The 27,006-nt window shown below is 36.3% G+C and overlaps 1 protein-coding gene across 1 annotated transcript; it reads left to right on the top strand.

Moving 5' to 3' along the window:
• Nucleotides 1–919: 919 nt before the first annotated feature.
• On the top strand, nt 920–27,006 carry LOC149173673 (subtilisin-like protease SBT5.3). Its single transcript, XM_089426795.1, has 11 exons — nt 920–1,393; nt 1,904–2,425; nt 19,857–20,013; nt 20,147–20,329; nt 20,506–20,617; nt 22,135–22,690; nt 24,894–24,991; nt 25,119–25,373; nt 25,601–25,712; nt 25,814–26,027; nt 26,291–27,006. The coding sequence occupies exons 1-11, from the start codon at nt 920–922 to the stop codon at nt 26,836–26,838; spliced, it is 3,231 nt and encodes a 1,076-aa protein (XP_089282921.1). The 3' UTR covers nt 26,839–27,006.

Genomic DNA, 27,006 nt, shown 5'->3' with positions numbered 1-27,006 from the left:
TACAGTACCTCACCATCACTTCCCGTCATTATCATATTCTCGTGCTTTCAGATCCGCGGTAATGATTATAATTTGACAGCAGACGAGAAAAGACTTTTTGACGCAGCGATCCAAAAAGGTAAAGGACAAAGGTACGCACGTTTATGAATAAGCATTAAATAATAGATAAGCGGAAAAAGGATGATAGGTCCATCAAATGATTGCATTTCCCAATCATATCATTCACACGTAGGAAGGGGGGGGTTACCAAAGCGATTTCCATAATGGTTAACCACGCCAACCACTGCCACCCTTAATTCTCCCGGTTGTATGTTAAAACTACAGCATGTTACCATTTATGATGTATACTCTGAGTTGAAATCGGTAGCTTGGCCCCGAATTCTGAAGATTTACCGAGACAACAGCCATGGGAGGAACCCTTATCACTCATGAACCAGGCACGACAGCAGTTCTGGAGCTCTTTCCGGAAATTTACCAAATTTTCCTGCAAGTTGGATGGATAGAATATTTCAGGAGACTTCCGGACTTTGATGAGCAGCAAGTCCTGGAATTCACATGCAATTTGACAGAAGGATTCTCTGTCGTCCAAGGAATTCAAGTTCCGGTTACGGAAGAATTCATAGCCGAAGTCGCCGGACTCCCAACAACTGGTACAAGGTGGTTCAGCAAGAAGCACTTGATTCTGAACGCACAGCAAGACTTTCTCCGTCTGGGCGAGGAAGTAGAAACCAAGGGCAGAGGTGTAGCATTGCGGTCGTTACCTCAACCATGGCCAAGAGTCACTGAATTCGTCAAGCAGTATCTAACATGCGAAGGTCGTTACCAGGTAATCTACCAGCACGACTTCGTTCTGTTAAATCACTTAAGAAATGGTCAATTATTGAACATGCCATATTATTTGCTGGGTTGTCTTAAAAATATGGCACGATATGCTATGAAAGCGAAGAATCCAGCCCTCTCCCTAAAACACCATCGCCTAATCCAACTGCTGATTAACAGAGCTCTTCCTCTGAACATTCCTCCACCCCCCATTAATCCCCATCCGGAGGAAAGAACTCCACAGCCTGTCCAGGGTAGTCCTCATCAAGAAGAGGAAACTCCTCGTCAAGCTGAGGATACACCTCAGCGAGACCAGGAGCCTCCTCAACAAATGGACGACACCCCTGAGCAAACCCCTTCGGAAAACCCTCAGCAGACAGAGCTTATTCCCGAACAACCCCAGCAAACACCTCTGCATGTTACAGAAAATAAACAAGAAGTAGCGGAATTAACTGTGTCTCCCAAAAGAACCAATTCTCCCGCTCCCATACTCAGTATCTCTACTGATGATTCTGACGATAATATCCCAATTACGCAGCTTAAACAAAAAATGCAGCAGGCAAAGAAAACCCCAGTAAAAAGAAGAAGAACGAGGGTTTCAACCAAAGCACCCACCACCCCGACTACTATTTCGACCTCAAGAACCAGTAGGAAGAGAAAAACACCTCAATTCCCTGCCTTTTTACCAAAACAAAAATCGGCAGTAGTTGGATCCCCTGATCCCTCCAGCCCACCATCCATTGCTTTAAAACCCCGCACTCCAGCCACTTCTCGAAACCCTTCTCCCTCACCCACAGAGGCTGAGATGCAGAGCGTTCATAGCTTCGTGGCATCATATCTTAAGACAGCTGATACACAAGAACCAGCTGCCAACACCCAGAATGATAGTGAGCAAGTGGCTGCAACACAAGAACCAGCCACTACCCCAGGTGACACACAAGAACCACCTGTGGGAAATATTGATCAAATTGACGTAGCAGAACCTCTGCCTCCACTGGAATCTACTGTCTCACAGGATCAGCCTACTATACCCACCCTGCAAGAAGAAATTGAGTTTCTGAAAGCTCAGATTCAGGATTACCAGGAAGAGATAATAAGGATCAGGGAAGCATATCAAGAAGAATTCAGTCTGCATGTTTTAGCAAGAGCAGCCTCGGCAGCAGAGAAAAGCAAAGATATCGAATATCTGTGTACAAGTTGTGGTGAGATATATGCTCAGGCAGGGTATAGGTTAGTGCAAGAACCAATAGAGGAAGCCCCCGAGGCTGAAAATGAAACAAAGGAGTCTGTTGATGCTGAAGTAAAAATTTCACAATTTTCTACTGAGACAGAAAGACCTGTTGCTACACAAGAACCAACAGGATCTGTAGAAAAAGCGCAGTCAGCAAGCCCTGTTGACACACAAGAACCAACAGGAGCTTCAGAAAAAGTACAGTCAGAAAGCCCTGTTGATACACAAGAACCAACAGGAGCTTCAGAGGATGTGCAGACAGAAGAACCTGTTTCAGAGGATGTGCAGATAGAAGAACCTGTTTCAGAGGAAGTGCAGACAGAGAAGCCTGTTGTTACACAAGAACCAACAGGATCCTTAGAAGAAATGCAGTCGGTGATACCTGTTGATACACAAGAACCAACAGGTCATCCAGAGAACATGCAAGACCAAGACCAGGAACTTACTGACACACAAGAACCAGTAAGTTCACCTGAAGTTGTACAAGATCAAGAACTTACTGACACACAAGAACCAGTAAGTTCCTCAGAGGCTGCACAAGAACAAACAAAGGAGCTTCCCGATGCTATGCAGGAAGAAAAGGAAGAAGAAGATACAGATTCACCCCGGCCTACCCAGATTATTATGGAAGAAGAAGAAGATACAGATTCACCCCGGCCTACCCAGATTATTATGGAAGAAGAAGAAGATACAGATTCACCCCGGCCTACCCAGATTATTATGGAAGAAGAAGAAGATACAGATTCACCCCGGCCTACCCAGACTACTATGGAAGAAGAGCAAACAGTCTCAGAAGGAAATAAGGAAGAATTGAATTCACCTAGCAAGAAGCAAGGAGCAGAAGAAGAAAAAGAGACAGATTCACCCCGGACCACCAAAATCAATCTGGAGAACAATGAATTAGCCCAACAGGAGGAAGAAGCCCTGGTGGAAGATGAAGAGAAAGATGCTGGATCATTCCAGCACACTTCAACAGAACAGATGATTCTGGTTGATGCCTGTATGCAAACAAAGCTTCCCACTGTTAGTGATGCATGTGTAGAAACATAAAGTTTTCTGGAATTGAAACGCATATGGTGGAGAGAATATCATCAGTCTCAAGGCAAAGCATTTGAACAATAGAAAGGGACCTGGTTTGATCATGCCTATAGGAACTGGGAAGCACTGGAACAGTGCAGGGCCCAGTATAAAGAAATTAAGGAACTGAAACACAGGATGTCCCTGATGTTTGAGTTATGCCAAAGGATGCTCGCCACAAGGAAACCCTCCTTCAACTATGCCACATTCTTAAGGGAAAGGCTTGCATTTATTCAGCTGAAGGCCATCAAGGAGGGGAGGCCTTATCAAGTGGTCACAGCAGATCAGTTTATGAAAACTTTTGCAGAAGCACCCAAAAGTGACCAAAACCTGCTATGTGAATTGTACCTCCATAATGAGGCTGTGTCTGAAGAAAGAAACATGAACATGACACCTGTAGTAGGTGACATACAATTGATAGCTTTCATTTCCTTTTTGGCGAATCAGCTTACCTGGCAAAATGCCTATGTCTCAGGCCTCCAAAACGAACAGAATTGCCTTTTGTGGATTCGGGCTGAACCACAGAATGCTGCCACTTTCATTTTGCAACATTTAAAAATGATAGACAATGATGATATGAAGGATCATGTTATGAGACTGCGAACAGAGGTCCTAACAGACTGTCAGCAGTATGTAAAAACCAAAGCATCATTGGCTGTGAAAGCAAATAAACTATTTTGGGATAACTGCCCCGCAGAAAGGAAAGAATATCACCCGTATAACCCATCAAATCTGCAAGTAGCATTATCAAGGGTACCTTGGTATGTTGAAAGCGTGCCACATTGTGCTGAGAACTGGATAGGTTACAAATTCAAGTTCCCACTTTTATGGTTGCCGGGTGATCAGTATAAGGGTCAGTTTGGACTTTCTAACAGAGAAGAGGCAGCAGTATGGAAACATATACGAACTGTTTGTGGTTTCAGAGACAAGTTTGATGTCACTCCCTACAGCTATTGTCTTAGTAATCTCCATTGTTCGTCCCAGTTCTCCGACTCAGACTCAGAGTAGACATTGCATGGGGACATGCAATCTCTTCAGTTGGGGGGGATGTTGGGACTCACAATTGACCTATTTTTGACCTTATCTTTTGCCGTATAATTACCCTTTTGCAGTCATAAGTTGAAAGCTTTTATTTTATAATGACATATTAACCCCAAGGTATGAAGTAACCTTCCGCATGTCTATGTTTAATTGTTTATTTCATATTCGTGAATATCTTTATACTTATCCTTGGAAATGCTGATTAAATTGTCAAATAATTGTCTTAAGCTTGCAGGAGTTATAATGTATAGTTGTTGTAACACCAAAAACAGCAACTACGCAGTTGCTGCAACACCAGAAACAACAACTACGCAGTTGCTGCAACACCAGAAGTAGCAACTCCGTAGTTGCTACAGTCAGCAACAACAATTACCTAAAGCAAGCTATTTTGTAACAGCCACGAACAATAGATGGCAGCTATCTAGAGAATCTTGATGTGGCATAATCAAGCGGAAGTCTAAAGAAAGAAGAACACAGTCAGCATGAACAACATGGGGAAATGGCGAAGGAATATGAAGATCCCGAGAAGATAGTCAAAGTCAGTTACCCGCCGTGTAACAGCTAAAGCTCAAGAAAAGAATGTATTATCATACTGTTGTAACAGCACTCTGAATTGCTTATTTTTGACAAGATGGGTTAACTGAATAGGCTGTAATACTCTATTGTAATAGATGTCTCCTCTATAAAGAGGAGACATCTACATGAAAAGGGAGTTAGTCGGTGTCTATGGTCAGTCTGTAATCGAGATTCTGAGAACATCAGCAAGTCTGAACTCTATTGTATGTAATCTTTTTGGCAGATGAATATAAAACTGTTTTGAGCACTTAATCCCGTCTTCGTTTTCCTGGGGAATCTTGTGAGAGGGACTGGGCCCACCTTCCTCACAAGATTCACCCATTTACTTTTCTGTCAAGTGTGTAAGTGTGCAGTAATTTCTTTCTGGTACTCTGTTTGGATTTGATAGCATTACCTCTGGTATTCTTTGTTTTTCTAGTACTCTGTTTCATTGATCATTTGAGTTTGTTTCTCATCGGTGAATGAGAGTGCAGTGTGCATTAGTAATTCTGATTACAGGGGCAGGTGCTGAACGTCCCCATCTGGAGGATAGGGTCCTGATCCTCTGCCAACAGAGCGTCCATTATTTTTCTTTCCAGATTCGTAGTTTTAATTAATTGCTTTCATCTTAACAAGTACTGTAATGACATAGCGTAATAATTACGTATACTACAGCTTTCGATGCTTTTAGACTTTAAGTACATACAGTACGCAGTGCCTTTGAAATAAAAAGACTTTCCCTGGTCGACAATTAATGTGGTACTTGAATGTTTAATTCGTAAACAATTCAACTAGCCAACACCTTGACTGTGGGAATTCCTTGTGACATAGTATCATCCACAAATTGTTGGTGAGTTGAAGCAACTCCATCTATGGTCAATTTCAGTCCCTGGATTCTTCCTTTAGCACTTGCACTTTTTATCGCTCTGCCTAGCCCTTCCATCATGAGCACAAAGAGGAAGGGGGAGAGCGGATCTCCTTGTCTGAGAGCCCTGGAAGGCATAAAGGTTCTTGAGGGTGAGCCACTAAGCAAGATTGAAAAACTAGCTGTGGATACCAGGGATATAACCCATCTAATCCAGTTGTGGTCGAAACCATAAGCTCTCATCACTGCCCTGATGTAAGACCATCTTATCTTGTCATAAGCTTTCACTAGGTCAAGTTGTATGATCATGCCAGCTTGCTTATTTCTCTTAAGTGAGTGTACCACCTCATGAGCTTATATGATGTTATTGAGAATTTGTCTTCCTTCCACATAACCAGTTTGCTCCTCTGAGATAAGAGTTGGAAGAAGGGGCTTGAGTCTGTTAGCGATCACTTTGGAAATAATCTTGTACACCACATTACATAAAGCTATGGGTCTGAATTTGTCCAGTGTCATGGATTTTTCCTGCTTTGGAATCAAATCTATGAAAGAGGCATTGAGAGCATTCAAAACCATTCTGGATCTTCTAGAGTCTTCCACTACATCAAGGATGTCTTGTTTGACTATTTTCCAACATGCTTTGAAGAAGTCCACATTAAATCCATCCGGGCCAGGAGCTTTCCCATTTTTGCATCTCATTAATAACTTCAGTGACCTCATCTTCAGACACTGGCCTGTTAAGATTGTGATTGTCTTCCTTTGTTACAAGCTTGGGAATATACTTTGTGAAATTTCTAATGAACTGTGACTTGTCTAAGAGAGACTCCTTTGCAATGCTAAGGAAGTGTTGTACTAGGATGGATTCCATTTCTTTGTGGGAGACAAGCTCTTTCCCTTGAAAATATCTGAGTTTTGAAATTTTGTTTTGTGCCCTGTGATCCAAAGTTGAGTTATGAAAAAACTTAGTGTTTTTTCCCCTCCTCTGATCCACTGCACTCTTGATTTCTACCTCTAGAATATCTCCTCTTGAATGCACCTATCTTCCCATTCCTTCTTAAGAGACTCAGCTTGAGTTTTCTTTTCCTCGGTAAAACCCTCTGTGATTATGATTTGATTAATCCCCTAGAGTTTCTGTTCAACTTCTCTTTTGGCTTTAAAAATATTTTCAAACTCTTTCTTGTTCCAATCTTTGAGTCTGGATTTGATGTGTTTAAGTCTTTGTTGCAGCATAAACATTTTTGTGCCTTGAATGGGAAAATCTTCCATCCACCATTTGTCAATATTGTTGGTGAAGTCAGGGTGAGAGAGCCAGACATTTTCAAACCTAAAAGGTATGTTCCTCGATGTACCCATAAAAGCGGTTTTGAGCTGTACAAGCTAGTGGTCCGAGCCTCCAAAGGGAAGGATTAGAGCTGACATGTCAAGGCCTGTGAGAAGGAGGTCCTATGAGATTATGAATCTGTCTAGTTTAGAGGCAACTTGAGAAGCCCCTCCTCTCTTGTTGTTCTAGGTGAAAGTGTCATTTATTGTTTCAGCATCCACTAGTCTCATTTTGTTTATGAAGTTTTGGAAGGCAATGGAGTCTCTGCCTAGTGTTCTGGTGCCACCTTTTTTCTCTGTAAGAGATTTAATCATATTGAAATCCCCTACCAGAATCCAGGGCATATCAAGATATCTCTCTCTCGGCTCCTCAAGGGAGGTGAGAAGCATGAGTTTGTCTTCTAGTTCTTGAGGACTATAGACATTTGTAATCATGTAAGCCTCCCTGTCACCCAAAGGTTGAATCACCAATGATAGATAGTTCCTGGATGCTTTTACATCCAGGATTCCAAGTTTTTGGGGATACCAAAGCATAAGAATCCCTCCTACCGAGTTATCTGCCTTAACCTCTAGATACTCATACTTGCTTAACCATTTTCTATGTATTTCTCTGATGTTGTCCATCGAACACCTAGTTTCCTGAATAAAAACCATATCTGGTTTTTTTTCTTTTATTCTAATACTCAGATTTCTTTGTTTCCTTTTACTTCCTAGGCCCCTAATGTTCTAGGTTGTAAGCTTCATTAAGAAAGGTTTGTAAAGGAGTAGCTGGTGAGATCTCTCATCTTACCTGAGTTAATCATGAGTTTTCCACATTCGGTCAGCAGCTCATTCTGTCTTTTTCTTCCTCTTTTCCTACCTAGATTCTTAGAAGAGTGTCCAGGTGTTTGCTCCATTGTTTTCATCCCTATATTCTCCTGGATGTCATGGTTTCTTTTGACTCTAGATCCCTTCGATTGGGATCTCCAAAGGAAGAACTGTTGAACCCTATCAAAATCCTCCTTTAGCTGGGTGTCAACCCCTTTGGCAATACCCTGCTCCAAAAACTTTTCTAGATCTAAGTTCTCCCTCTCAAGAATCTCCTGCAGTTCATTGCCCTTCGTTCCCGCCTCACTTGGGGTCATCTCATGGTCCCTACTGAGCTCCACAATGTTCAGTAGATCATCCTTTTGTTGGTTGTTCTTTGGTATGTTCTCCATGCTAGCATCCTTATCCTTCTCATTAATATTAATCTCTGATTCCTAGTTTGCCCCGTTGTTTCCAAATTCTTCTTTTAAGATTTTGAAACTATTGTGGCTTGGTTTCCCATCCTCGTAGATTTTCTTTTGGTACCTCTATCCTCCTGTCCCTTTTCCCCCACCTTAGTGAAACCCTCCGGATCTTTGCTTGTGGTGGTTTTTGTGTTGTTCTCCAGTTTGTTTGATGGGAAGTCTCTGTATAGGTGCTCGTTTTCATGGCACTTACGACACCTGAATGGGACATGTTCATAGTCCACCACCTGTATCCATTCTTCATCATACACCTCTAAAATGATCTCATCCGGAAGTGCTCTAGATAAGTCCATTTCCACACAGATTCAGGCAAATGAAGTGTATTTGCCTCTTAGAGTCGCATCTAATATTTTTATAAAATGCCCTAATTTATTTCTGATAGCCTTTAGAGACTCCGACAACCAATAATCTAAAGGAAGGGAGTATAGTCTTATCCATACCAGTACTAAAGTGAATGTTTCTTATTTTGGGACAAAATTCATCACCCATGGTCGCATGTAAAGGACTGCAACAACGTAAAAATAGGGCCCTCCCTCAAACACTCTGTCTTTATCTTCTAGGCTCATGAACACCACCGTAAAGAAGCCCCTCGATCCAAGGTGAAGGTTTATTTCCCCCTTTGGTTTCCAGTGGTTCCTTATCCATGCGTGTAAGGCCTTCTCCATCGGCCAAATCCCCATAAATTTGCAGATAACCACTTGTTCCACCATGTGTTCTCTATGCACCTGTAGCACTGGGTCACTTAAAACGACCCGAGGAATTATGGTCGACTTGGGTTTACAGAACCCTATTGCGCTCATGGGTGCAACTTTCTGACTACTACCCTCTTTCCTCTTCTCCCTGCTATCTTCCTCATGACTTTCTTTCTGTTTATGAGGTTTGATGTTTGTGTTAATATCCTCAGTTATCACCTCCGGTGGTTTCTTGAAGCAATGCTAACCAGTTCCTTTGCTTCTATTCGTGGCTATTTGACTATAGGAGGGAGTAGAACTCCCTCCTCCATGACCCGCCATGGTTACTAGCTCCAAACCCTAACACAAAACCTAGTTCACGTTACAAAGCCCCGTGTGTCTTTCAATCAGTATGTTCTTGTTTTCACAGGAAACAACAAAAAAATAAGAAAATATAACTACTATTATTTTCTCCCTTTCTTTTTTTTCCACCTTTCGCCAACCTCCAGTGTTGGGAGTGGTCGTTACAATGGAACATTGATTTTCATTTGTATGTATGGGAGAGTCTTTGTTAGAATTGGATTCTTCTGATCCATGAGTTTGCTTGATGCTGGTTATTTCCATTCCTAGTAGTTGAGATTCTTGGTGCTACAAAGGGTTGTTGGGGTCTTTCTCCTCTTTTAGTGTGTTGTTCTAGACCTTTTGATCCTCCGTTTCTGCTTTGTATTCTGTTCTTTCTGATTTTTTGCTTCTTCCTCCAAGGGGGCCATATATTGCCATCCTTTTGGCTATTTCTGATGCTTCTTGTTCCATTTGGGAGTTTGCTTTGCTTTAGGATAGGCACTGTGGAGGTGTCCTGTTTGTAGACATCCACGACATCGCAAGGTTGTATTTCCATAGTCTAAAGGTTGTGTCCACTATGTATTATTGAAATTCAATGTTATGCTTTCTGGTAGTCCCTGGCTGAGATCTACTTCAATGCATATCATGGCAAAAGTAAATATCCCCCTTGTAAGTTTGTCCTCGTCAATCTTTAGGAACTTTCCCAGTGCATTCCCTATGGCGATTAAAACATTGTGATGCCAGAAGTGTAATGAGAGGTTGTGCAGCCTGACCCAAATTGGCATCTTTGATACCACCATTGTGTTGGCGTCAAATTTCGGAAACCAAGGGGTCATAAAGAGTCCTGCATTGCCCCAGAACCATGGTCCCTTATTGAGGATATGTTCCCTTTCCTATATTGTTATGAATCTGACTATAAAAAACCCTTTGGGGCATAAGTATATTTCACAGTTTGGTGACTAGGAATAATATATCCATTGGTGAAAAGCATCAGATTTAGGCCAAAACCCATTGAATCTGCATATAATTGATTTGGAATAGATATTTGTGTACAGGTCGTTTACCTCAGGCATTGCGATGGTGAGAGTAAGATTCTCAGGTTTTTGTTCTACAATGTAGGGCTCTGGTAGCTCGACCAGTGTTGCTGGTTTGGTTTGTGCTTTCTCCTTACCTTTGACTGCATCCTTAAAGGAGCCTATGCTTTTTGAGATGGTTCCAATGCATCCACCTCGCAGATGCAGGTTAATCATGATGGTCGAGTCTGTGGTGATGCCATAATCCTGAAGTGTGAGGTTGTCCTATAAAATGTGGCCTGAGTAGATCAGATTTTGTCGGCATGCTGGTATCCCGAGGTGGTTATGGATTTTATACCTTAGCTCTTGAATCCTCTTCCCCTTCTAGATCCTCCAGCAAAAAGTCTTGCCTTCCAGTGTTTTAATGAAGATTTGTATCAGATCCACCTCAGTAGAGTGTGGATTTGTCTGAGGAGGGGCTCGATCTATTGCCCATGTGCCCAAAACTGACAGATCTAAGCATATCGATGCTCTATCTGGTTCTTTCTTTGCCAAATCCCGTTGTCGGTGTGGTGGTAGGTTTGTGTAAGGAGCACCCAGACAGGTGCCCCATACCTTCTCCTGCGCTACCGTGTTAGTCATAGAGGGTTTCCCTTTCCCTTTTGTCATTGGTTCTGCTAGCCGGTGGTAAACAAAGGAGATTGGTTGGCGGACAGCCAGATCTGACCAGCGTATGAGCCAAACTGCCATCTGGCTACCCACATCGACTTTCCCATGGCCTGATCTATAAGGAGTGCCACGATTCAGGTAGGGGGAGGTCCTCTGTGGCCGTTGTGGAGGTTGTTCTGCCTCTGGGGTTTCATACCCTGTTTTTTGGTACCAATAAGCAATTGCCTGCTTTCTTGCATCGTTGTGCACAACTGCTATTATTACACGTACACCATTGATGCCTAGATCCATGGGCTGGAAAACGTCCTCGACCGACTCTATTGAGAAAATGCAGTGCCAGAGCCAGCACATAACAAACCATGTGAACTTTGTAAGGCTTTCCCTGGTGTAGGTCGGTCCTGATGTAGAAAGACAATTAACTCATCAAGCCCCCAGTTGTTCTTAGTCTATATTGGGGGTTCGAAGATGCCTTTCAGTCGTTTCCAGAGGGAGGTCGAGAGGAGCGAGCCAATCCCATCTGCCAAGATCAGTAGGACCGGGTCTTTTCCATAGCCAGGGTTACTTAGTGTTGCAGCGATGAGGTTGTCCAATATGTCAGCGGCCTGTTTGGTTTCTGAAGACTGGTAAACCCTAGCTGCGTGCACCATTTCTCGTGACTTTCCTCTCTCCAAAGAACTCCGCATAGACCCTATAACCATTAATGTTATATATATAGAAGTATAATATTTCATAAAACATAAAAATAAAAATAAAACCATTAAAATTAGAAAATATTTTGAATTTAAAATTTTGTTATTATTTATTATTTGAATATATAAATATTTTTTTATTTATACTATACACTTTTAAATTATTTAAATTAAATATAAATAATAATAATGGAAATATAATATTTCAATAAAATATAAATATTAAATATTAAAAACATATGAATATTAAAAAATAGTTTAATCTTTAAATTATATATATATATATATATATTAATTAGAAGTATAATATTTCAATGACATAAAAACTAAATATATAAAAAAAAATTACTATTAAAAAAATATTTTAATTTTAAAATATTGTTGTTATTAATCTATATGTTTAAATTATATAAATTTATAAAATATTTTAATTTTAAATATTTAAATTATATAAATATTAAATGGTTATAATAGATGATGCATGTGTATAATCACAACTACATATTTGTTTTAGAAAGAGGGAGTTAGCTTTCATAAAATTGGTTAGTTGTCTTTTTTTATGTTTTTAATATAGAAAGTAATTTTTATTGGTTCAACTAGATAGAATTACAGTTGTTTGTGTTTTAGTAACCAGGTCAAAACAAGGAGAAAAGAAATGTTTGATTTATAGTAGATGATGCAGGGTATAGTGAAAGCTACATATTTGTTTTAGAAAGGAGTTAGTTCCCATAGAATTTGTTAGTTGTTTTTTTGTTATTTAGGTAATTTTTATCGTTTCAAATGGATAAAACTACAATGGTTTGTATTTTGATAACTATGTCGAAAAAAACGAAAAAAGAAATGCTTTATTTAAATAAAACTTTGAGGAAAAAATCAATGGATACAAATAAAAAGCTAGTGATTTTTTACTCACCATCTTAGATATTTAGTTTTCTAATCACAAAATGGATATTTTTGGGTTTTTGGTCTTCCTCTTTTTCTTTAGCATAGAATTCACCAAACCAAAAAATAAATACCCCAGATCTTTTATGAGCCAAAAATACTAATTTTTTTACCTTTTATCCACTGATTTTTCCCTCAAAGTTGTATTCTAAAACAAACACTAGCCAATTAATTTAGATCACTATTATAGTTAGCGTAATGTAATGGATAAGGTAATTGAAGTAATCCTACTAATCTTACAAGTGCATGGACACTCTCCTCTTTAAAGGAGAGAATAATCCATTCCTATATTCATTCATCCTCCTCGATAAATGAAATGATTCACTGAATCTTTACCCGTTATGTTTACACACTCCTATTTTAAGAGGGAAACGATCCAAAATATCCGTCGCATATAATTCTCGCACACTACAAGGCATGCCACCCTGTGTGTCAAGTAACCAGAATTCCATGTAGTCGTGATTGCCCTCAAAACCGATACATTTATATCTTGGGCTCCATACATATATATATCGAAATCAGAGTTCCATGCAGTTGAGATTGCCCTCAAACTCCATTATTTTCTACATTAATATCACGGAATTCGCAGTTGAGATTGCCCTCAACCTCCATTATTTTCTGCATTAATATCACGGAATTCCGTTCTCCGCTCATTTATATATATATCTGAAAATCAAAACCTCTTTTATGGGCAAATAGACATTACCAAGGCCTTTTGTACAAAAGGGCTTTTGAAATAATACTGCACCATGCATCACAGGGCAGCAGCCATGGCTGGGAAAACAAATTCATTTCTATTTATTTTCTTCTTATTATCAGCCTCCATAGATTCAACTGTGGGAGTTACAAAGGCAAGAAAAAATGGCTTCCACTCTGCTTTTGTGTTATATGTTTTAATGTCTTCACATTAACAAATCTATAATCAAGATAAGTTTGTGGGTATATTTGCTGATGGTTTAAACAAAATATTTCAGATTTTTTTTTTTTTTTGGCTGAAACCATAGTTGCAATTCCTGATCATTGTTTTTCCTGTTGCAGTCATATGTGGTGTATTTAGGAGGACATCATCATGACAATGTGGACTACCAGCAGATAGTTGATTCACATCATGAGCTTCTAGGATCAGTATTAGGAAGGTAATTCACTGAACCAATTAATGGATAAATGAATACTCTTTTTATAATATATTGCTAATATTAATAAAAATCGGTATGCTCATCTTTTGTTACATTTCCATCCTGTGTTAGTAATAATACAGACTTAATTCTAATTCTGAGTGATTTTTTTAGATGAAAGGCTGACATTGTTGCCTGTATATGAAATAACTCAAATGCACCATCATAAAACTTGACTGTGTGTTTTAGATTGTTATCCTTGTTCATGTGTTTTATGAAGAAGCTTGATTTTATAATGAGGAATATTGTGTATTAATTTTCTATTATTTAATAGTATAAGTGATTTTAATGATTAAAAAAATGTGTTTCTTCATAATCAAATATAATAATAATTATAATTAATTAAATACTTCACTTTAAAATTAAATTATTATAATGTTCTGCAAAGCCATAATCTTAATCAGGTGGATTTCTTCATTCATGGTTCAGACTGTACAATTCAAAAAGTTGAAAGTCTGGAATGGTGAAAGAGGAAAGGATAATTCTTATTATTAAAAAGATCATTTTGACTCCTATGATTATAGTTATTATTATTTTTTTTATGTTAATGATATTATTCTTATGACTAAAAGTCTAATGATTTCAATAGAACAACTAATAAGTGTCAATGTTGATAAGTTATGACAATTAAATTGCAAAAGATTTCTTACACTAATTTCCCTTATGACAACAACGCTATAAAGGAATCAATCTTCATCTAAAACTTAACTATAACTATAGTATTGAGAAAAAGATAAATAGAAGCTAGAAAATTTATTATGGACTTGAAAACAATTGTAAATGAATAGACTCCTAGCTATGAGATAACAAAAAGATTCTTCTTTGAGACTCTTGTCCCTCGTCTTGTCTTATATAGTTATGAAGTTTAGGGTTTTAGTATTTTTAGAGAACCATGAAAAAGATAGAGAAAACCTAAAATTATGCTTTAACATATGATTTCAAAATTAAAGCCATTATATCATATCCCATCTTTTTCATAAAGTGAGACATGCCCTCATTGAGAATATGGTTATGACTAGGTACCTAATATACAACAACATGGAAGAAAAATTGCTTCCTTAATCTATCTCAATATCCAACCATAGCCTCTATTTAAAATTTCAGCCAAAACCACCTAGGACTCTAGTAGGGTTTGCATAAAGATGTTAACTTGTTAAATCAGTGGGGAAAAAAGAAAAATGTGGCATTGCATAATAATGATAATATTAAAGACAAATTGTGGTGTCATAATAAATTAGTTGATAAGATAAAATTAAGATACTATGAAGAGGTGAACAATCCTAATTTAGAAGAATAAAAGTATCTTCATGTTTTGATTATCATAAAGAAGAAAACCAACATTGGTGAAATAAGAAAAAACTAATTTATTTATATTTAATAAATATTTTATTTTTATTCAAAATTAATGTTAGAATTAATTATCTTTTCATGGCGTATTCTCTATTTAATCTGATTCCTTGATCTGATTCTCCATTTTATCCTAACGATGAACCATACTACATGATTGACATAATTTTTCTGATGTGATTTTTACCCAAAAAAATCTTATATTAAAAAACTTTCACTTATAACATGATGCTGTAAAAGATTTAACAATTCTTAAAACATTATGCAGTAAAAAATCTGATCTTTATAACCCAATTTTTTTTTAAAAACACTCCCTTTTAAAATATAATGTACAAACACATTATAAATAATAATTTCAAAATATTTATTATAATCCTAACCATATTACTCGTCAAAGCTAATATCAAATTAAAAACCTTGCTTACCAAAATAATTTTTATATTTTATGATAATAATAATATCTACTTTAAAATTATAATATCTTATGATAACTTCCTCCGATGATACAATTTTCACCAAATATAAGTTTATATGATTTTCACCATCTACTCATCTTGAATGTTTTGTTGTTAGTTAGGGTTCCTTAAGCCTTAGTCCGCCCTTCAGATTACGCCCGTATTCAATTTGTTTTTTTTTTTTTTTTTTTCTAGTTTTATACAAATATTAGGTATTGATTTTATTTTAAAATAAAAATGTAACGTTAAAAAGAGTAAATATCTTATAGTTGTAGTATATTATGTAAATTTATTATTCTTCGAACAGGTAAATTCAACGAGCTAAGTAGATTATCAAATTTTCATGTTAAATTTATTTCTTTGACTTGTTCAGAGGTAGCAGATTGTATCATCACAGATATCTCGTATTTAATTTTTGCAAGTTATTAAGTATTGGGTGGGTTCACCAGAATCTCATAAATAATAAAAATAATTGTTATTTTTATGACATCTTATTTAAATAGATAATAAGGAATTAGTTTTAATTGATAAAGAAAATGGTTTTTATATTTTGATATCTAATTATAAATAATTATATGAATAAAGATTTTGATTTGAAAAGTGGATAAAGAATTGAGGATGGGGTATTTAGATTAGATTTAATAATCAATTTTATTTTAATATAGTTCTTTTAAATTCCAAATAAGATTGAGGTTTATTTTTCTACTCCATTGGTATTGTCTCTTTGTACCATTTTTTACTATTTCCCTTATAGTTTATTACTATTTCTTACTTACCATTGACAACTCATTGTCCCATTGGTAGGGTGCATGCTTTCCATGTTTCTATGCACGTGTCATGAGAGAGATATCTAGTGAAATGTTCCCCAGATCCCTCTTTTGGGGAATATTTGGAGAGATAGGGGAAATGTGTTTCCCCAATGTGGGGAGCATGTTTCTCCAAAAGAGCTGTTTGTGGGTGCCCCTTCAATTTTGTTTGAAACGAGTAATTTATAAGTGAGGAAGCTTAATATTGAACCCTAAGGACTTTGCTAGTGGAATGTAATTAATGGTAATGTTAAATTCTCATATTTCATTTTCATGATTTTACTTAAATTTTTTACATTACCATTAATTGATTCATAATATTTAAGAGTGGTCCTAAAGTCATTGGATTTCATAAGTAAAAACTAAAATTTTAGATCTCACTCAAAATCTAATAGAGTTAAAGTTTTAAAGGTTTAGGATTTGGTGGGTTGCAATGTTTCTATTGGATTATATCATGTCTAAGGGTATGGAACTAGAATTTAATTGAGAACACCATACCTTCTATTTATGTTGATGTTGGTGGCATGGACTATTGAACTCCTCTATCATGACCATAGTGAAATTGTACAAATCACTCGAACAAAATCTCAACTCGACATAAACAAAATCTCCATTCGACATACTAAGATTTTCTATCTTATTTTGATGCTTAGAGGGACAATGTCATTCCCAATATACACAATGATTTTGATGATATGTAAGTATTTGTTGCAGCATGATTTGTTTAGACTATAGAAGTCAGTTAAAGCCTCTTTATTGATGTAATTATCTTATTGTATTTGGTGCTATTTTGGTTATATATATATATATATATATATATATATATATAAGGTTTCCATAATTGTGTATAATGGTTTGGATTAATATGGATGCACGTGGATACTTACGTGTTTTTTTTCAAAATTTGAGGATTTATGTAATTTTGGTCAATCAATATTTTTTTGTCTGTTTTCTTTTTCTAGTTCCCAATTTTGGGATTGATTGGTTCACTCACTCTCTAGTTCTAATAGAATTGGTTCATTGTCCATTGTTCATTTGATAACCTTAGACCCAGTATTTGGCTCGTCACTTTTTATTCTTTTCAAGTTTAAGAAATTTCAATCTATTATTCTACAGTTCATAATTTAATATCTATTATTTTCTTAGTATCAATAAGATTATAGAATAATGGTTGATGAATTTAAATAAAAGTATACAATGTTTTACTATTTCTATTTCGTTGAATTATTTATGATATATGAATCAATGTATTTCACTATTGAATTTGAATTCAAATATCTCACACACACATGCAAGTGCTCCCCCTTAAATTACCCTAAAATGTAGGGGCTTTCCAACATATCCCTCTTGTGTGTCTTCCTATCCCATAAATTTGGTGGAACATTGCCTTCTAACACTTTTGTAATAATGGCTTCACATTTCCAACCCACTACTATCACTAATTGATGCCCAAAAATACAGGTTAAGGAGACCTATTAATCATTAGCTTGATCTCATGTCGATAAAATATCAATTTCTCACTACTACATTCTTACTATAACTTTTTATTACCCTATTTAATATTGTATTTCCAATTACTCATGCTTCATCTAGTAATTATTATTCTTCAATTATGTTTTAATCTTCTTTTCAAAGTACTAACCCTTGTCATACACTATTTCTTACATTATTTATATGTTTGTAAGCACATTTTTTATTCATATAGATTTTTTTATTCATATAGATTTAAATAGTTTGCATTTTAACTCTTCATCTAATAAAAATATTTTCTAAAATAATTTTTCTTTTTCCAAAATTTTTTAGAGAAATGTGAACCTTAAAATTTGACAAATATACAAAACTACCATTTACTTGAATAACCATACAAAATTATTATTTATAAATAGAAACTCCTTTAATTTGTTGTTTCATCATAAAACCTTTTTACATTTATTCTTCAAAAATAAAGGGCTTTCATGCCCTATATTACATAATTCTACACGCAAGCGATCCAACCAATGATACTTGTACAAAAAAATACCTCTAGTTTGTCACCATTAAATATAATGGTTATATCCTATTATAAAACACCTATTACTATTATATTTATTTGTTTACATTAATCTTCATTTTCACTAAGTGTAAAATTTGTTCAAGATGCTTTTAGAAAGTATTTTTGTATTTTTCTAATAACACCACATTATCTAGATAATTATTCTTCTTCTCCCATCTTTGGTGATCAAATTTTCTAAATTATCTTTAAAAAAAACTTATAATGTTAGAGAGAAGGGACATCATTATTTTATCATAAGAATATTATAAATTTTAATTTAATAATGATGTAAAGATAGAAGATCTCATTTCAATATCATACCATTATATAATTTCTAAAATTTTCTATATTAACCTTTTTAATATAAATCAAAAGTAATTTCTTTTTACTCAACCCAAATTTCTTCCTTCTTCATTACTTTTTATAATTTGATTTTATAGATTGTATCAAAAGATTTAGCAAAATAAACAAAACAAAGATAACTACTATTATGTTTTCTCTTACTTTATTTTTTTGGCAATAAATGTAAGTGTTGTGAATGATCAATGAGTGAATACTTACACCAAAAACTATTTGGTGAGAAATCATGAACATTATTTTCTTCATCACCTTTAGTTATTTCCTTTATTAAAATGTACCAAATGATGTAGCAAAGAAACTACTAGTCACAATGGTTTAATTTTTTTTTTTAAATATTATTTAAATCAACACCTTTGTGAATATGTAGGAATTAGCTGAGAGTTCTATTTTCTTTAATTGGATATTATTTTCATAAATGTATACAAAGGTAGACTTCCTCCTCATTTACTCATTTTAAATATAAATTTAAATCAATAATTTGTGGGGGTTTTATGTGGGAACATGCAATTTGTATTATCTATAATTAAATTTCAAAGTACACTTGAGATAGCATATAAAGAACTATTTTTATATGCTTACTTTAGTCTTTACTTTTGTCTTATAATCTTCATCTTTACTTTTATACTATTTTTTCAATACCCTCAACTTATGAGGCTCATGCAATTACAATCTATGTATATGCATTATGTATCTTTCTAAAAACCCATGGACTTATTTGTTATTTTGCTATTATATTTATAGTTGAAAATAAAATAAATTTGTTTGTCTGTAAAATCCAATTTATTAACTTCATGTTTTTTTAATATAGTTGTTTATATTATCCATCCATATATATATATATAATTAATTTTATTTATAATTTAATTAATTTACATAAATAAATATTAATATATAATAATTCAAAACACAAATTTCCTATATAAGTATTACCAATTCCAATCAAGCATGTGTAGAATATGTAAAGTAAATGTAAAATATCCAAATAAATACACACTTACCATTTTATTTTCTTATTAATAGAAGACCATATAACTTACCATTTTATTATAAATAATCGAACATATAGCTAACATTCTTAAAGCTTCCTGATCGAATATATAGCTAACATTCTTTAAGTTTACTGTCCACAAACAATATGTGACTTGGCTACAACCTAAAACCTAAAATTACACAATTATATATTATCATCATACTGATCAGGGTTTTATATATACTTTTCCACTGAAAAAATGCAGCAAGGAGGCAGCAAAGGAGTCAATCTTCTATTCATACACCACAATCGTGAATGGTTTTGCTGCTACTCTTGAAGAAGAACATGCTCTTTCTCTCTCAAGTGAATAACTTACCATTAATGCTCATTTTCACTCTTTCACATTGAATGAACGGGAAGCCGGTAGATGCATAGAATTTTTCTATATTTTTTCTAACATAATTCGGTGTCGTTAATTTTGGGTGCTGTTATTTAGAACTCCCTGAGGTATTATCTGTATTTCCTAACCAAGCAAGAAGTCTGCAAACAACTCGTTCATGGGGATTCCTTGGCTTGGAAATTGGAGCTGGAAAATCTGAGAATGTATATGTTCCTCCGGGATCGCTATGGAGACAGGGGCATTTCGGACAGGATGTTATTATTGCTCACCTGGATACAGGTAGCGACCCACCTCAGTAGCCTTGGAAATAGCTCTCTGTGTGTGTCTGTTAATATATTCTCTAGGTGACCCTTGGAAATGGCTCGCTATGTGTACCTTGAGGTTTAGGGTTCATTTTTTAGGTGAGTTCATTATATTTGTTATTGATTATAATGCTATTTTTCTTCTGTATTCAGGGGTATGGCCGGAATCTGCAAGTTTTGATGACACAGATATAGGACCTATTCCTTCTCGATGGAAGGGGTTCTGCCAAAAGGGAACACAATTCGGTCCAGAACACTGCAACAGGTGCGTTGATGAGGGGTCAGAATATTTTTCAGTTTGTTTAACCATGCTTGCATATCGTATAACATTCTCTTAAGATTTTTAACTCAAACCTTTTTACTGCGTACAATGGATTCTATCAGTATCTATAGACTGAAATATCAAGCTCATTTTTTTCTATCTGAGTGTACTTAGATTGCACATTCTCAAATATTTTGGGATATATAATGAACATTATTGGAGTCAAACTGTTAATATTCTGAAATATATAATAAAGAGATAAGGATTGCTTCCTAAGTTCAACAGAATGCCAAGGAAGATAGATAATTTCAAATCGTTTATAAAGGATTACAGTTTCCCAATAAGTATGTTTCAATTTTGTATTAGAAAGTAATATGGTTTGTAAGTGTTTATTGGCAGCTAGTTTTAAGCACTTTGCCAGAAATCCTGCGGGAACATTAAGTGATAGGTTTTTTCGTTTAGAACTTTATAAATATTCCATATTTGAAGTAAGCTGTCACTTCGATGTTTAGGCATGCTTTTGAGTTTAGAATTTCATAAATATTCTATATTTGACAAGTTTAATATTTGAAGTAACCTGCCACTTCGATGTTTAGGCATGCTTTTGAGTTTAGAACTTTATGAATATTCCATATTTGAAGTGACAAGTTTCAACGTTTAAGCATGTTTTTGAGGTAAGTAATGTTGGGGGTAATTGTCACATTTATAATTTTATTTTATTGGGAATGGTGGACTAACTACTATTTTGGAATTTATCTGGGGAAATTAATTTCCCACCTAGGTTAATGATAAGGGTTTAGAAGTTTACGGATGTTTGCTAGTTTTGGTTTCGGTGTAATATGAGATTAATTTTCCACTTAAGTATGGTAAGGGTTTGGGAATTTAAGAATGCCTGCTGGTTTTAGTGTATTCTAAAACTTTAATTGGAACCAACTACTGCAATATTAGATTAATTGCCCACTTAAAGTAATTGGACTAACCAACCTTCTGGGAATAATAGATTAATTGCCGCTTAAAGTAATAATAAGAGTTTAAAAATTTACTTATGGTTATGGATTTTGGATTTGGTGTAACTGAAAACAAGTAACTTGTCACTTGAATATTTAAGCATGATTCTAAGAGATGATTGTCAGAGATGCTTAATTTTTATTTGGATGGGTTGTTACTGAATAATACATCTTGTTGCTTGTACAAAGTCCTCTGCATTCTTATTTCTTCCTGCTGTACTGCTTGCAGTCTATTGCGGTTATTACTTCTTGCATTACATTGCTTAGAAGAAAAACACTTTGAACTTGCTGGTTGGAGAATGTTCGATCTCTGTATTTGTTTCTTTGTTTGATGTTGTATAGTAAAAGCCAACCCCATTGTAAGATATCCCTACCTGAAAAACTAGAACAATTACTTCCCAATTACTAGAATCATGGTTCACTCTCGAGTGTTTTGCAATAAAAAGATGATTGGAAAGCAGGCCCTTTGCAATGGAATCAAAGTTTTACTCTCCAAATTGTTGTTTGCAACAGGAAATTGATTGGAGGCAGATATTTCATCAAAGGGCGTGATGCTGAAAATGGGCCTTTGAATTTTTCTGCAACAGGGGAATTTCTCTCTGCGCGAGACAAATTTGGACATGGAACTCATACTCTGTCTACAGCAGGGGGGAATTTTGTGAAAAATGCAAGCATATATGGACACGCAGAAGGGGTTGCGAAAGGGGGAGCCCCTCATGCTAGAGTTGCAAGTTATAAAGTTTGTTGGCCTACAGATACACTGCCCAACACTTGCTATGATGCAGATATTCTTGCAGGATTTGATGCAGGGACATACGACGGAGTTGATGTGTTCTCAGTTTCTCTTGGAAGTCCCCCTCCTTTTAACGATTATTTTCAAGATGGAATTTCAATCGGAGCGTTCCATGCAGTTCAAAGAGGGAGGGTTGTTGTGTGCGCTGCCGCAAATGCTGGTCCAGTTCCGGCGACGGTTGCAAATGTGTCACCTTGGATCATAACTGTGGGAGCAAGCACCATCGACAGAGTATACCCTTCGACCGTTTATCTCGGAAACAACAGAACATATATAGTAAGTACGGCTTATTGGCATTGTTTAACCAAATTTGAATTTATGTTTTGAATTAATTATTAATAAGAAAGAATTTTTATTTGTCTTGACGATGAACCACACTGGTTGGTTCGAAACGCGTCGACAAATGGTTTCTCATGTGATTTTCGCCGAAAAATCTATCATAAATTTTTATTTGTGTTTAAAATATGTATTTTAATGAATAATTAATTATTCTAGTTTCGAGAATGGATGAGGTGAACTAACAGCTAGCCTAGGAATATGGGATGTATCCCATTGAAATTTACGGTTTGTAAATAGCGAATCTTAATATGGTATCAGAGCATTGGCCTAGGTTATATTCTTTGGAGTTATGTCGAGTTATGTCGGACCAATATGGTATCAGAGCGTTCTTTGGAGTTATGTCAGAACAATAGGGTATCAGAGCATTGGTCCAGGTTATATTATCAAGAGTAATGTGAGAGCAAAGGTGTTGGAAGAGCATGGATTGACTGCTTGGAAAGGTCTCATTATACTCATATTTTGCCAAGTTCATAGTTCTTTTCATAAAATCTCTAATGGCCACCCTGGAAACATGAGACTAATTGTACACAAGGTAATTCTAAAGATTTAGATATTTACTAAACCTTGCTGGGTTACCCGCATTTAGCACCTATAAAAACCCATAAACCGTGACACAGATTTTGCAAAGTTCACAATTCAGACATGTAATTTCAACAAATCTATGCCAATTTTCAGGTAAATTTGACTCAAAAAATTCCTTTAAAACGTACAACAGTTATACTGCGGCGGACTTTTGGCGTTGTCTAACTTCATCTTTAGTTAAGTAATCTTATGAAGTTCGATTTGCCAGTATTCCATAAGAACAGAGGGTGGAAATTCACCCTTTCAACTTGGAACCGCTAAATAGGCCGAGAGGCTTATTTCATTATGTTCATGTTGCATGTTTTTTGCAAAGCATTGTTGGATTTAATGGTTTATTGATTATCAACATAATTGTTAGTGCTGTAGAGGTCTTTTCATGGAGAATTTCGAGAGGGCAATAAAGCATATTGAAATTTTCACGTTTCGGTCGATAAAATTGAAAATTTGATATCTTTTATTCCCCCAGCTCTCCTTGCCTTCTTTCACACTAATGGCCTTTTCACCTGGAGCAAGCTTATAGATTCATGGCTCTCCAACCAGCCTATCTGGAAAAATCATCATCAACTCGCCTTACCCCCTCCCCTCCATCCCCTCTGGCAATCTGCTATTAACAGCTTCTCACACATAGGAATCACTCAATCGGGTACCAAAGATGAGCTGGTCTGGTCCTTTCTGAAACCTTCCCTTCCTCTCACTGTCAAAAATATCTACTCTCTCATTTCTTCTACCCTCCCGCCTTCTCTCCCTATTTTCCCCACCAAGCTTTGGAAAGCTCCCTGCCCCCTAAAAGCGATCCTCTTCTCTTGGCTCCTTTTCTCCAACAAGAACCTCACCTGGGAGGTTCTCCAAAGAAAAGGTTGGCATGGTCCGAGCAGGTGTTTTCTATGCACAGCACATCATGAATCAAACTTCCACATGTTCTTTGAGTGTGCAGTCTCTTCTTCAATCTGGTATGAGCTCTCACTCTCTCATGGTTTTTCGCATCGGTCCTTTCCTTCTGTACTGGACGCCTTCCTTTGGTGGAGCTCTCAGCGGCCCTCCTGGCGCGCACTCTTCATCTTAACATGCTGGCACATCTGGAATTGGAGAAATCATCGCCTATTCCAGAACTCCAACATGCCTCTGCATTCCATCTTGGTGTCCATTTCGGGATTTATGCCCTCTTCGGCGTAGCTCTTTCTTCTTATCAGGCTGGCACCTTCTACATTTTGCTATACTTACGGCTCATATGTGTTTTCCAAATATGGTTTTCAATTCGGCATATATATCTCTCCTCATTAGATTGATGTTGCTAACTGCAGGCCATATATATGTTTTTCTCAGTCCAGGATCTTCTCTGTTATGAGGAAAATTGCATACAAATCAGTAACATGCCTCCACGGAGACAACTGTAATGACGATCAATTATATCATCTTAATATAATTACATTCTGATTTTTTCTTTTGAAAAAAAAATATATATTTTTTTCAAATCATGGGCATTGAAATCAATAAATCGGATCCCTTGCAGTATGCTAGAGAAATCATTCTGTTACTCTGTGTTTTTGTTTGAGGCCAGGGACGAAGCCTATCCCAGTTCCAATTACCAAAAGGAAAACTGTATCCACTGGTATCATCAGTGAGGGTGAAAGCGCCACATGCAAATACAACTGCTGGGTATGCTGCATACTATTACCTTTTACGAATGAAAAAAGTTGGACAGGAGTAGGATTAGTTCAAGCCATCAACGGCTCACTTCTTTGTGATATTGTGTTTTAACAGTTTCAATGGCTATTATTTTCAGAGAACACTGTCTCGCGGGATCGTTAGATCCCAGAAAAGTTAAAGGAAAAATTGTTGCCTGCCTTCGTGGTCTCAATGACAGACTTGAGAAAGGTTTAACCGTTCGATTAGCAGGAGGAGTAGGCCTGATTCTCGCCAATGCACCCAATGCACCCATTGACGAGAGAACCGTTACTGCAGACCTTCATTTTCTTCCTGCTGCACATTTGAATGCAACTGATGGAGCGGCAGTTTTTCAATACATCGAATCAACAGCGTAGGATTCAAATGCAACTTTTTCAATTCTTCTAAAACGTGGTTAAGATAGCTTTTAGACGATGAAAGAGATTGCATGAAAAAACCTAATGCCCAATTAAATTATGCTCATCCAGATCCCCTGTCGCTTCCATTTATTCAAGAACTCAATTAGATATAGAGCTTTTCAACTTGTAGTAAAACCTGGTTATTGCATGAAAAACCCTAATGCCCAATTAAATTATGCAGGTCCCCTGTGGCTTCCATTTATTCAAGAACTCAATTAGATGTAAAGCCAGCTCCGACTATGGCAAACTTTTCCTCTCGAGGTCCAAATTCTCTTACTCCAGACATACTCAAGGTTTATAATTCAATCCCCACAACTCCATTGTTATGATATCTCCATTATAAGGTATCATAATATTTTGAAAATAAAATCGTTAACTGTCCTCTCCAATGCAGCCTGATATTACAGCTCCAGGGGTGGGAATCCTTGCAGCAATTTCAGAAGCAGCAAATGCAACTGGTACTAGCTATGATAATAGATATGTACCTTTCAATCTAGATTCTGGCACGTCTATGGCGTGTCCGCATATTGCTGGTGTTGCAGCTTTATTGAAGAGAGCTCATCCTGATTGGAGCGCAGCAGCCATCCGGTCTGCCATTATGACTACAGGTATCTCTATCTATTTATTCATATACATATAAAGTTGTGACGCATTTTTCGTTTTGACAGGTTATATGTTCGAATCTGCTTTGGAAGCAAAATTTTAAGGGTTGATGTTTGCGGGTGGATTAATATTAATTATTATATTTCAACATTCTCATTTACAAATAGCTAGTTATCTATAATTTTATATTTCGTCAATTTTTTTTAATGAAAAATATAAATTTAGCATTTACTAATCTTCTTCCCGTTTTAATATTTTTCAATGACAGCTAGAAGATTGGACAACACCAAAACGGCCATTAAAGATGCCTTACTGCAAACAGCAGGTCCTTTTAACTATGGTGCAGGTCATGTCGATCCAAATAAAGCTGGAGATCCTGGCCTAATCTATGATCTATCAATCAGAGACTACGACACTTTTCTTTGCAGCTTGCATTATAATTCAACCCAGATAGAGGCCATAACAGGGAGGGCAGTCACTTGTCCTAAACGACCCCCTAACATCTATAACCTCAACTATCCTTCCATCGCTGTCTCGGCACTGAAAGGATCAGCGACTGTGAGAAGAACTGTGACAAATGTTGCAGAGGGACCGGTGACTTATAAAGCAAAAGTGAATTCTCCTGTCGGAGTTTCAGTGTCAGTTGAGCCTGCAGAGCTTGAATTTTCTACCAGCGGGCAAAAGAAAACATTTAAGGTGGCCCTGAAAGCCGTGAACAGTTCTGGAGGTCAGTACGTATTTGGGTCCCTTATATGGAAAAATGCCAGATATTCGGTTGCAAGTCCCATTGTTGTGAATGTAACCCGTGTGGATTAAGGTAGTGAATATCTCACTAGCCAGCTGTTGCTTTTCATTGATTGATAGACAATTGCCAGGGAAATTTGTAAAAGGGTCTCTGAATTTTTCTCTTTTGTAAAATCCGCAGGCTAATAAAATTTCGCGCATAATTTATATTTAATTAAATTGTTTTTCTTTCTTCAAGTA

This window comes from Pinus tabuliformis, chromosome 4_2, assembly GCF_031772625.1.
Source record: "Pinus tabuliformis cultivar Carrire ecotype Pingquan chromosome 4_2, CPIR1, whole genome shotgun sequence".
NCBI classification, from domain to species: domain Eukaryota; kingdom Viridiplantae; phylum Streptophyta; class Pinopsida; order Pinales; family Pinaceae; genus Pinus; species Pinus tabuliformis.
The sequence above is the reverse complement of the archived record's forward strand: the minus strand, read 5'-3'. Positions and strand labels throughout refer to the sequence as shown.

Bases quoted from the DNA above. Each gene is read 5' to 3' on its own strand.
- LOC149173673 (XM_089426795.1), top strand. From the start codon at position 920: ATGGCACGATATGCTATGAAAGCGAAGAATCCAGCCCTCTCCCTAAAA. The intron at 1,394-1,903 runs GTAAAAAGAAGA...CAGGATTACCAG, and splicing joins AGCAGGCAAAGAAAACCCCA to GAAGAGATAATAAGGATCAG. The intron at 26,028-26,290 runs GTATCTCTATCT...TTTCAATGACAG, and splicing joins GTCTGCCATTATGACTACAG to CTAGAAGATTGGACAACACC.